Source organism: Mytilus trossulus, chromosome 4 (genome assembly GCF_036588685.1).
Source record: "Mytilus trossulus isolate FHL-02 chromosome 4, PNRI_Mtr1.1.1.hap1, whole genome shotgun sequence".
In the NCBI taxonomy this organism is placed as follows: domain Eukaryota; kingdom Metazoa; phylum Mollusca; class Bivalvia; order Mytilida; family Mytilidae; genus Mytilus; species Mytilus trossulus.
Window position 1 is genome coordinate 63,521,383 of NC_086376.1, and position 13,786 is coordinate 63,535,168.

A 13,786-nucleotide genomic window follows, 5' to 3' on the forward strand; every position below is an offset into this window, starting at 1 on the left:
AATGAACACATATTTACAGTTAACTACCAAAGCAAAGGCTTTAATCCAAATTGTCAAATACTGCTGACGAAGCAGAGTATTTTTTTGAATTTTTGTAAAATTTTTGTCGTTCAGATTTAAACAGCGACCATACACGTTATTGTTTTTATCAATTAACTCACAGTATGTATTGTTATACGCTCATGAAGAATTGATAATATTGCAATATTTTGAGTCTTTTAAAATACACTGATTTGTTATTGTCTGTCTGATTGTGATATTCTAATTGATTCAAGTTTTAAATTTGTAATGAAATGTTAATTGCTATTGACTATTGACTAATGCCATTGTTTTTTCCACTACATCTAACCTTTTTTTTGGTAAAGTGAAACCGTTTTAAATTGATTCAAAATTTGAATTTTAAATTGAATATTGATCGTCTCTTGCTGACGTCATAGTATGTTGCAATACCCGATGATAAGTTAGACCAAATTTCTTTCAAATTTTTGTTCCAATTCTCCAATTCTCCAAACATGTTTGTTAAATGTTATTTTCATATCAAAAACTCATATTTTGTAATTTACTTTTTAATTAGACGGAATCAAGCTTTTAGTATTTGGAAAATTATTTATTTCATAATACGCTTTGATGAACATCGTTAAAAGAACAATCATAAGTAATCCTTAAAAACTGCTTTTTGTTAAGTGCCTGTCCACGTTACAGTATTAGGAAGGCTAAAATTTTGTAAATTTATCGTTTAGTTATAATGTTATGTGCATACTTATCTGGTATCCAACCAAATTTTACCAGTGAAAAGAATGTACACTATTTTTATTAACCAAGGTTTTGATTTTATTATGTATTTTAGGTAGACTGTATATAAGATTGTTCTCTATTTGCAATTTGCATATCTGTGATAAATGATATTAACTATTCATTGAATACTAGAATATTTGAGATATATAAAAACAGGTATTTTTAAAAATACAACTATTGCTATACTTTGGATGTGATTTACATGATCTCAAAGGGACAATTATTTATTTGGATGTTTATGTATTGGAGTAAATGAATGTTAACTGAATGAAAACACAAACTCTCTAGTTCTTAACATAAAAAGCATTTTGTTTTCTACAGATTGCCGTAGGTGCATTTGAAATGTTTGGATTTAGATACTTTTTAGAAATTTTAAATATTAATTTGTAACTTTTAAATGCTTAGCTCGGAAAAAATAAGTGAGGTTGAGCAAATTTTGAAAAGAAGTAAAACGAGCAAACGTTATTTCCATGGTATGGTTATCAATATTGTTCTTCAGATCGGCGATGTTTCTACGATATTGCTTCCAAGTGCATTTACTGAAGGAATTAAAAGAATATGGTGTATTGATTGATACCATGAAATCACTTCGTGCAATGAATACAATAGAACTGTGCTCTTCATCTCAAGGTAGCAACAAGGCCTTTGACACGGACACACAATTTATCCTCACTACAAGTTCACGACGACCTCTAGCACCGGTTTGAGAGGAATTCTTTGCTAGAGGTCAATCATACTTTAACTGTGCATTTAAAAGGATAGGTGTCGTTGAATATCAACATATTATGAAATATATGAAAATAAATCTAACAAATTATGTCATATCTCACTATAAAAAATACTATGTATCTGGATAAGAAACAACTCCGGCCGTCAAAATCCATCATCTGTTACTATAGGTTTATTCAATTGACACTTGATTCAGAAATGATAATTATGAAGTAGAACAATAGAACTGGGGTGTAAGTTTTTGCATTAACTACAAAGTGTGTTATCCTGTGCCATATAAACAAATTGAAACTTCGATCCTAACAAATTATATTTTACTATTGTCTTATGAAGAGATTGTAGATAACTCGTAACAACTTAGGGAAACTTTATTGTAAAAAGAAAAACATATATTTTACATAACAAACTTAAAGCCTTGAAATTCTTATTTAAATTATGATATGACAAATGTATGAATGTACTTTAATTCACAACAGAAAAATGTTACAAGGTGCTTCTCCAATATTTTACATTTGCCTGTATTAGTTGTTTGTTAAACATTTACACAGACATACATTTATTAGTAGATTTTCGTTTTGAATATTCCTCGGAGTTAGTTACTCTAGTTATTTTAGCTTTTCTTTACTAAACATAGATGTGTCTAACCAAACATGTCTAGTATTACAATGAACCGATGAGGCATTCAAATAACAGCTTTATTATCATTTGCCAAAACGATTTGTTTTTTCATTTCCAAAGATTTATTATGCATTATTATGTACGGGTATTGTTTGTTTGTTAAAGTAAATGTTGATTTTTATTGTAGTTACTGATTATGTTTTATTTATTTAATTTTTGCCAACTGTTATATTGTGATTTAAGAATAAAATTGCTGATCGTTTTTATATGGTTTTCTTCTTTTTATTCGGTTGATTAAATATTAAAGCTAGAGATTACCCAGAAATCAATGTCATACCCGTCTACAATAACATATAAAAATACAGAGAAGGCGAGACCCCTGTTACTTTTATGGATGATTCATCAATTTCCATAAGACATACATTTTAACCTGATGTTCAGTGGTTGTCAATGTTTCTCGTTTCTCGTTTTTTATATGGTTTAAACCGTTGGTTTACTTGTTTGAATGATTTTATAATAGTTATATTTTGGGCACTTTAAAGCTTGCTGTTCGGTGTGAGCCAATGGTTTACTTTAACAAATTGCGACTCTGATGAAGAGTTGTCTCATTGGCACTCATACCACATCTTGTTATGCCCCACTTCAGGTTAAAGTTTTTGGTCAAGGTAGTTTTAGATGAAATTAAAGTCCAAACAACTTGAAACTTAGTTCAAATGTTCCTTATGGTATGATCTTTCTAATTTTACTGCCAAATAAGAGTTTTGATCCCTATTTCACGATCCAATGAACATAGAAAATGATAATGCGAGTGGAGCATCCGTGTACTTGGGACACATTCTTGTTATAATTCTTTTAATCATTTATAGTATCTTGAAATTGTATCTATATAAAAGTCATCAATGATAAAATAATCGGGCCAAGTTGACCTTTTATGTATTTGGCTATAATGTTTACTCCTTTCATGGTCATATTCCACTTCAACTTTTTCGGATCTTATAAATTTGAGCCTTTCAATATTCTGCGTTTAATTTTCCTGATTGAGGTAATAAAAAAAAAGCTTGGGGCACATGACATTTATAAAGAGTTTTTGCATTTGTTGGTACGTTTGTTTTATTGCAAATTCGCTTCTCCGTACAGGGTGTGGTAATTTAGTTTATGCATCCAATCTGTTATAAATAGTTTTTTTTTTAAATTTCATTTTGTTTTATCAATTTTCTTCAAAAGGGAATAACTTATGTCACACTATAACGCCAACGTATTTCTATAGACAGATATTTTCTTTAATCCTACTTTGACAGGATATTCTGACGAGGTAACTAGCAGACACCCACTTACCGTCAAATTAGTTCTAAATTTATAAAGCTTTAAATGAATATAAAGAAAACATCTTCTATAACCTTTTTTTGGAAAACTATTTTAATCTTAATTAATTCGGTAACAGTTTATTATGCTATAATATATATTTATACAAGAACATGAACAATAACTAACAAACTAGTAAACAGAACTTGAGTTTTGAGTAAAACTCATTGCATAGACAGACTGGTTATGATTTGGTTCGTTATCTTGTTTAACTCTTCTTTGTCGCTTTCGGTGCAATAGACATCTTAAAACAGACCTTTTAATCCGATAGTTACGAATTCCGTATACAAATGGATTAAGACACCCATTGCAAACTGCTATGGCTAAAGTTGCTATAAACATTTGAGATGACATTTTCATTTTGTCGTCCATACCGTCCAATTGAATTAACACAAATACAATAAATATCGGCGACCACATTAACAGGAATAGAACTACCACTAGAACCAGCGTTTGAATCACTCGAAGATCTCGGGCTTCTCTATGTCGCTTGTTTTTTGTTAATGTATTTCCATTGATGCTGGCTATTGCTCGTCTTGATTTACAGAATCTTTTCAATATAAGAAAATAGTTCACTGCGAGAATAGCCAACGGAATTAAAAATCCTAATGCACATAGAAAAACGGTGAAAACGACAGATATCCGGATCTTCGATACGGGCCAAACAAGTGTACAGATTTTTACAGTTTCTGTTCCGAACGGAAATTGTCGAACAACAAAGTACATTGCAATAGGTGATGATACCGAAAATCCTCCGATCCAAATAATTATTATGAAAATGATTGCCATTTTAGGTGTAATTTTCTTTGATGATGGTCTGTTTATGCAGATATAGCGGTCAATACTTATCATCGTCATGGTCCAAATAATGACGGAACCGGAAACAAATAAATTGAAAACCATCATATGACATATAAATCCACCAAGAACCCAGGTTTCAGTAATGCGTTGTATTGCTATTAATGGACTTGTAAGAGTAAAGAAAATGTCCGCTAAAGCCAAGTTGCACATAAAATAGTTTGTCACTGTTCGTGTGCTTTTAATATTTATTATTTGATAAAATATGAGAATATTAACAAACATTGATATTAGAAATAACACGATATATATAACAGATTCCAAATAAGACAGTCCTTTCCATGGTCGATTGAATTCAGAGAAGAAAGTAAAGTATGACCTATTTCCCCAGCCAGCCTCTTCATCAAAGAAATAAGACTTGTTCTCTGTTGTATCAACCATCTTTCAGTCTTGATCTGAAAAAGAAAAATATTTAAATTAATTGTTAAAGTTTCATGTTTACTTTGCACATATGGGATTGCTGGCCATGTATAGATGACTAATACTATTAATGAAATAATTATACCAATATTTCAACGCTAAGTGTTCATCGAGGATAATTACCATTCCATAAAGTATTACAAATAATGTTGTCATCAGCCTAAGGACCAATCAAGATCTACTTATAGTTCGATTTAGGTAGTAAAAAACAAGCACTTCTTAAAATGTGTAAACAAGTACAAATGTCCGGTAATATGAAAAAAAACATGATTCTTACACTTGTGTTTCATGTACTCTTGCACTTAAACCAGTAATAAGGTCCTTAAGAAAATTGAATTTCAAAATATTTATGATAAAAAATAAAACCGACATATTTCCATCTTAGATATCACAAGAACATATGATATGTGATTGCCACATCATTGTCCTATGGTTTTTATAGATGGCTATATCATGGTTATTGTGTTACATCTTATTTTGTTTTTATACAGTTTGTGAGTGACTGCATTAATATCACAATTAAACTTCTAAAAGCCTTAACCTTATTTCGTTTTTTTTGTACGGCAATCATGATATCTGTCTTTGTAACACTTTTGATGTTTAATTTTCCCTTTGAATTTTGTACCTCCTTTCAAATAATTTTTGTAATGTCTTTAAATATCCCACCTAAAGAGTAAAATAACAAAATAACCGAACCGCAAGAAAAATTAAAATCGGAAAGTCCCTTATCAAGTAGCAAAATCAAAGGTTTTATTATTGAAAAATATTCATTCTGGTAAGCGATTTCGAAGTTCATTTTATTCTCCAAAAATAAAATAAGGATAAGAACAAAATTATTAAAAAGAATCTTACCTTAATCAATGACAGTCCAAATGCGAATTCACGTGTTAAACACCAATTAAATAAAGAACTTAACACCTTTGATGTCTGTTTCTATATTAGGAAACACTTCACCAAAGTACAACATCCTTCATTAGATCTATAATGAGGGAACATATGATCTTATAGTCATAACCACCCTTTTATTATTAATGCAGTTCAAAGATTTATATTTGTTTTGTCCATAGCACAAATGAAATCTTTATGATGAATTTCCTGTATCTATCCATTTTTAGGTCCCTAGTATACAATTTTCTTATCGCTTTGTGTCTTTTATCCGAAAGACAATCGTTCCTTAACCCTTCCCTCCTGAAACCTACATTTGACTTGAAATTAAAACTATGAAAAACACTCTTTGTTTTGTTCATTAATTCTTTGATCATGTAATTAGGTTAAAGAGGCGAAAGATACTATAGGAATAGTTAATCTATAAGTGGACAATAAACTTCCAAAAGCATGGCAAAAAATATACAAGGACTAATTGAAACCAATAGTAAATAAAATACAACCGAAGGTGTCAGAAAACTACCCTACAAACATAAATATCGTTTTCCTATTTGTGTTCCTCAAAACAAATGTAAAATAAAACTCTGTAAATAAATCCGAAAGAGTGATATCTATCGTGTTTTACTCTATGATCAACCTTCTTGTGATTTCAGCATTTTTGCAAATCTTATTTCACATCTGACAGTAAGCAGTTGTTATTGTCATTCTACCATTGACCTATTTGATACAAGTAGTTATCAAAAATACCAGGCTTATGATTTGATACGCTAGACGCGCGTTTCGTTTACACAAGACTCATCAGTGACACTCAGATTTAAAAACTTTGAAAGCCAAACAAGTATAAAGTTGAAGAGCATTGATGACCCAAAATGCCTGGGATGAGAATTAATTAGTATTTCGAATAATTAATAATTTTGCAAATAGTAAATTTAAAACAATGATCATATAACTGTTATTCATGTCAATCAACGTTTTTCTTTGTTTATTCAGGCATTTAGGCTCAAATTCACGGTATACAATTAACTTAAATATAGAGATATGGGAATATCGTTAAGGAATAAAAACGTTCAGGATTATAAAAAGAATCCCCCTAATCCCCACTATAACAAACCGTTATTTGAGAAATAAACACCTTTAAGTCATCATATTCATGGCTTTCAATCATGAAAAATTATGAAAAGCATATGGAAATCTTATAATCGATTTGCGTTTGATAAGATAATGTTCGATACATGAGTTTGAAAAGTAATACCAAAAATGGAACGTGTCGATCAAGGTAGATTTGCCATATGCACTTATTTCTTTTAGACCCATGTTCTTTGTATTCAAATATTCAAATATTAAAAAAAATAAAAAAATCTGCAATGATTGTGTTTTAACGGTCGGTAGAATGTTCAGTTTTCTTTTCTCTATACCTTCTTATTGTTGTTTTTTTTCTCATAAAATCAAATTTTTGTAAAGTTATAGAATATTCGCCAAATTGACTTTGTCATTTAGAACATTGTTTTGACAGTCGCAAGGGTCCGCAATATATTAAAAAAATAAGTTCGAAAGCATACGAATAGACTTGGTTATTGTGTTTTTTTTTTTTAAATTGTCATCAGTAGCTTTAACGATTGCATTTGATTCTTGGGTGAAATTTTCATACTTACTGAATAAGGCACACGAAAAATGAAATATCATGAAAGAAACAGCCAAAACATATGGCGTTTTGAGTACTTGGAAAATGTCATATTGAAAAGGATACCAACTTTCGACTCTCATAAACAATGGGTTTTTTTTATTGTAAGAAAGGTATATTATATTATTTTGTTTGTTTGAAGTACAATCTAAACAGTTTTTAAGAGACATAGAAAAACAGATCTGCCATTTGAAATGTGTAAAGAAGGAGGTACGATAAGTGCCTATATTGGAACCCTAAAATTGCAAAAACAAAAAGTATTCAACTCTTGAAACAGATGGCACAATAAAGAAGTAGGTATGATAAGAAATATTGTTTTGCCTTGAAATTGCATTTATATTAGTTGACTGATAAAAGTAATGAGGCCTTAAAAAAACTGCGTCAATTTCATTGATAAATGGCCAGGTTAATATAATCAGGACACTCCGGTGCAGATAAGGACTTGCGATGTTGCTATGCATATGTTGAAGTTGATATATTTGACCACAACTGGTCATGTAGAACATATTTTATTTTAACTTTATATTAAAACAATTAATAGCATTGATAGCTCCTTTAGGCAAAGTTGGTCCTAGATGGTTAAAACTATTTAATGTTCATTTTTGGTCTTGATGCTCTTCAACTGATTCAGTTCACATACATATTGACTTTCATAAATTTGGCTTTGGGCGTTTCTTATAAAAGTAGATTCATGACGCTTTTATTTTAATACTAATATTCTAGCTACAATTATTGATTTAGAATTTAAAGTTGTTTTAAAAAAAAGTACGATTTTCGACTTAATGTTCGTTTTTCCAGAAGTTAGATACTTTGAGAATGTTGTATTATTTAGGACGTCAGTCTGAGGTCCATTATCATAATGTATTTTGCGTCCAAATTAAGACACATCGCGAATAAATACTAGGATCTCGATTTATTGCTTTCCAAGTTTTGAACACCAATTTCCTATCCTAATGAATGTTCTCCATAGAAATTGTATTCTAGCAGTCCGTAGAATTTTCTAACTGCATTTTAATAACACCCAAGTCAAAATCCCAAATCCCTCCGATTTCAGAACTGGAAACTTAAATAATTGAGTACCACTAATTAAGTAAATGAAGTTTGAAATAACCATGTTGATATTCCAACAATTGAAATTGTCAGTTATATTGCACATTGTAGATCTTTAGTGGGAGGGACACAGTAGAAGTTTCTAAAAATCGAATTGAGTATATTTTAAACATGCAGACTTTTTTATTTCGATTTGTACAAACTATATGTGACATATTTATATCGAAATATTTGTATCACGTTAATTTTTTTTTATAGACAAACGACAGTTACTCGCGCGTTTATTTGTTATCTGTAATGCGTTGATTTATCAGCAATGAGTATTAGGAAAACTTATAGTTAAAAGGTGTCAAATGTGACATTTGCTTAAATGAGAATCACAAAAGTACTAAACTCCCAGGAAAATTCAAAACGGATAGTCCCCAATCAGATGACAAAATCTAAAGCTCAATCACATCAAATGAATGTACAATTGTCACATTCCAGACTGGGCATATACATTTTCTCATGCAGAAAATTGTGAATCAAACCTGGCCTTACAGACAGCGTAACATCTCAACTACATGATAGTCGCATCAACTTGCGATATGCGAACAAAACAAACACACTATAGGTAAACAGGTAAAAAAAGGGTACATCATGCGCAGCCAACATTATGTTATAATCTTTGCCACTAAAAAAACAAACAAATATGTAACAAAGAAACATAAAAAGGCATATAGAAAAAGCACGTTATTAAAATTTAAACACTAATGACAAGAATACAAAAAAAAAAAATTATTGCGAAAAATGCGACAGAGTTGTAAACGCAATAATTCAAACTCGCATTATGAAATACTTTATATGGATTAAACAGGATTTTTCTCAAAATCGTAAAAAATAAAATCGCATTTAAGTCTAAAATGACAGAATCGCAATAATAAATGCACGTAATAATTTATGAATTTACAGTAACAAAATCAAAAGCTCAAACACATCAAACGAATAGATAACAACTGTCATATTCATGACGTGGCACAAGCATTTTCTTATGTAGAAACTGGTGGATTGAACCTGATTTCATAGTAAAAATAGCAAAGCACATTAGCAAAAATGAGAGGCAAAAAAATACAAATTTTATAAAAGCACAATAACAAAATCACGGGATGTATAAGTAAAGAGCCTTGTCATATTTATCAAAGTATCACAAAAAGGCATACAGATAAAGCACATAACCCAAATGAAAGACAACAATACAAAATTTATCAACAAAATGACGGGTTGTTTTAAGTACAGAGTCGTGTCAAATGGATATCTCCAAACACAAACTTAACAGTAAAAGAAATATTCACAAAGACAAATAAAACAATTACTATAACACGTTATTAAGATGATTACCAACGTTAGTACCAAGAATCTATACTTAGGAGATAACTGTATTGTATTTTAAGCTCCGACGGCATCAATTGGGGATTTGATGGTCGCAAATTAAGTTTACTGGCGACGCGTTAGCGGAGACAGTAAACGGGTATTTGCGACCATCAAATCCCCAATTGATGCCGTCGGAGCTTAAAATACAATATTGTTATCTTCATTCTAATGAAACTGACAGAATACAACGTTAAAACATGCATTTAAAATCTGTCATGTGCCGTCTACGCATGCGCGTACGTCCCATAGCATCAATTGTCAATTGATGCCATGTAAATAAGTGACGTTATCCAATCAAAATGAACGTTACAAACGTTGTTGCGTTAGAATTCAAGATTATCGTGGATTACTTGTGAAGTTGAAACGGAATATTTATTTACAAGATTCTAGGATGACTTTTGTTTTAAAATAAACAGACGAAACAGTCTTTGATATACCTCTGGTTCATCAACTTTCTACTCAAACACTGTTGGGATTTTACAAAGTCTGAGTCTTAGCTGCAAGCTCTTTAATACCGAATACGTTGGGTAACGAATACTAGTATCCAATATAAACACTCATTTCAGTCGATTTTTATAATGAACTTAAAGGGATGAGTTTTCATTCTTTACGGAATGAACGAAATTAATATAAAAAAAATGAAAAAAACTTTTTTTTATAAATTTCATGCGTCCGAAGCACATTTCTGGATTTGCCTTATTAGGAACGACGAAAGTTAAGTATATATTGGTGATGATAAACGAGAAGTTAAAGATTTAAAGCGCTATGTGACAACAAAGGAATAAGAAAGTGTAGTCAAATCCATCTGAAGGCAACTTTGTCTGAGGGAGTTGACAGCTTAGTTTCTTTAAAGTTCATTAATGTATCAACGAACTATTCAAGACAGGCTTATCATAAATTATTTCAGCACCAAAGTATTGACTACTGAGTTGGTAATATCTAAGAGACGGATAATTCATCTGCAGTGGTAGAGACTCAGAGGTGTGAAAAAGTAAAACCAACACTTTACAAATGTCATGTGTCCGCAGCTTTTTTTATAATTGTCTTAAAATGTTTTACTTTATAAAGAATCATTTCTACTTTTGTATGTTTGGAAAAAATCCTTGCTAATGTTGAATCAGTTTGTATTTTGTATGAATTGGTTGATAATATTAGCACAATAGTTATGAAGGTAAAATTTAAACTTTCCCTACTTTTGCAATAAGTACATAGATGATACAAATTACCGCAAATTGAAACAAAATGATCAAGATATACAGAAAGTAACAGCTTCCTGTCTATAGCTCATTGTTAAATGTATAGGTAAAAAAATCATCAAAGCTATTGGAGTTTTTGGTTTTACAATTTGATAAGGGACTTTCTGATTTGTATTTTCATAAGAATTAGATATTTTTGTTTAATTTTGCTTTACACCCTATTAATGAGTTTGTACGCCAGACTAAATAAGATTCATTAGTGATGTTAGAACCAAAAACAGTTGAAAGGACATATAAGAAACGAAATCCAAGAGCCATGATAGAATAGGAATTTCTCAAAAACGTTGTTCCAAGTAAGCATTAGGCAAAATTTAACGTAGTATTTTTTCAATAAACAGTAAATGAACAGAATAAAGAACACATTTCATTTCACCATTAAAGTGCTGACGAGTGGGCTGGTGATATCCTTCGGGACGAAATGTGCACCAACAACTGTAGCGACACAGTGGTTATAACAACTCATTTAGGTCAACTGGTTATTAATAGTTGCTAGGATAAAAAAAAAAAAAAAAGAACAGAAAATGCTTTAAAAATAGAAAGGAGATTCCAAAGAGTATCGCGTTCACAATACTAGCTAGACATACATAGTGCATACCAATAATGTTTATGACTACTAAAAATGTTATTTAAATTAAAATGACAAATTTATGTATATACAGTGTATAGAATTTTATATACATTTCAATTTAAAATAGAATACAGATTAATGAAAATAAAATACTTTGTCAAGTGTTACAATTGGTTTTACTAATCTATAACTCTAAATATTACATAGTTTATATATTCGATTTATATTTGAAGAAAAAAAATGCAACACTTTTTTTTGTTTTTTTATAATCATAAAAATGTTACTTACTTTAACAGATGTGATCATGGTCCATTTCAACTCTTCGTTGAAGTCATTGCTGCAGTGATAATACGTCACCAGTCTCCGTTTCTTTGACCAATAAACTTTCAGCAAACCAACGTTTGATACTTCAAATTACATCAATTAGACGCTATACTAAATAAAGTACTCCACACACAGGATGCAGATAACAGCTTACTGATAAAACTATATTAGATAAATATTGTTACTGTGTGATTTAGTAAAACGTATTGATTTAACGTAATTATTAAACTAATCTGACGAGGAAATGCAAATAGACTTTAGATATTAAATAATAAATGACTTTAACCAATGAAATTATTTTTTTAAAGATATGAATACTTACACTGGTTGTAAAATTAAAATATGTTTTCTGCTAAAATTAAAAAAGGCATTTTTGATATAACGAAACAGCATTTTTAATTGATGGCATGCATATTAAACGTTGATATTTTCTGTCTGTTTAATTATCAACCAGAGAACAGAGATACTATATGGACAAATAAAACTCATTTCTTCTAAAACAAGGATCAAACCATAACAAATGACAAAAAAACGAAAAACGACGAATAAATTAATAGCTATCTTCAAAATACTATGTGGAAAATTAAAGACTAAGCAACAAGAACCCAAACAAAAATTGGAATGGTCACAGTTGTTGTCGAAGGGTAGATTGATACTAGTTCACATCTGATTAAGAGAAAACATGTGTACATGATAAAGTGTTAATGCATGGTAGATAATAAATGAATAAGATTAGATGAATTTTATGCTTTTAAAAAAGCGAACATCCTGAATTTTGAAATTCCATGTCTTAACTTAGGGTTATTTGAACCTTAACATATTGAAAGGACACCCGTGTTTTTAAATTTGTTGACGCCTGTACGCTGCTTATTGTTTAGATATGTCTACGTTGATTTTGTCGTTAAGCTGTTCTCGTTATGGTTTTTGCTTTATAAAAAAGCTTAACTGGGTTTTGATTGCCAAAGGAACGGAAATTGGCGAACAACTGACTGTACATAAAGCACAACAAGGCAAACTAAAGACTGGGCAACACGAACCTCACTAAAAACTTGGGTAATGGATGGTAAAGCAGATCCTGCTCACATTTGGCACTCTCGTGTTGTTCATTAATGTATAACATGCAACTCATTGTCGAAATAAACCGGAAAACTGGGGTTATACCAGGTACTCCGGATAATAAAGCAGATCCTGCTCCACATTTGGCACCGTCCTGTTGCTCATTGATGTATAACATGCAATGCGATATATAGGTGATGTCTAGACAATAGTTAAAAAGTAACCATACGACCATATGTATATAAACTAGTGTTGTCAAATCATACACTTTTTCCTAACCGGTTACTCGGATAATCGTTCGACCGATTAACCGGTTAACCGGTAGTTTACGTTGGTGCTTGAAAGCCTTATCAATAGTGCCCTACACATATATATGTATAGGTGTTCATTTGATAACCTTTCGTCCAAGTCATACATTTACGTGTATTATATGATTTCTGGCGCAATTTTACTTTTAATTTTCGAATACACCGCATCAACTATATAACGATTGTACCAACTTCAGATTGAAAAGTAAAAAAACAACTTCTTGATCTCGAGGAATATGAATATGTCTGAAACCGGTTATTCTTTCATTTTCTCTTGCTGTCTCTGAAAATAATGTAGAGTGTCTCAATTAGAAATGATTAATGATTAAATAAAAGAAGATGTGGTACGATTACCAATGAGACAATTCTCAACAAGAGACCAAAATGACACAGAAATGAACAACTATAGGTCACCGTACGACCTGTTTCTTTACTTTGTTGGCTTGTTTCTTTAAATAATGTTACT

The 13,786-nt window shown here is 30.7% G+C and overlaps 1 protein-coding gene across 1 annotated transcript; it reads right to left on the minus strand.

Annotated features, from left to right (window-relative positions):
* Positions 1 to 3,553: 3,553 nt before the first annotated feature.
* On the minus strand, positions 3,554 to 12,067 carry LOC134714091 (free fatty acid receptor 4-like). Its single transcript, XM_063575337.1, has 2 exons — positions 11,921 to 12,067; positions 3,554 to 4,757 (listed from the first exon to the last, which is right to left on the minus strand). Exon 2 carries the CDS (start codon positions 4,741 to 4,743, stop codon positions 3,637 to 3,639), a length of 1,107 nt encoding a protein of 368 aa, XP_063431407.1. The 5' UTR covers positions 4,744 to 4,757; positions 11,921 to 12,067; the 3' UTR covers positions 3,554 to 3,636.
* Positions 12,068 to 13,786: the final 1,719 nt, after the last annotated feature.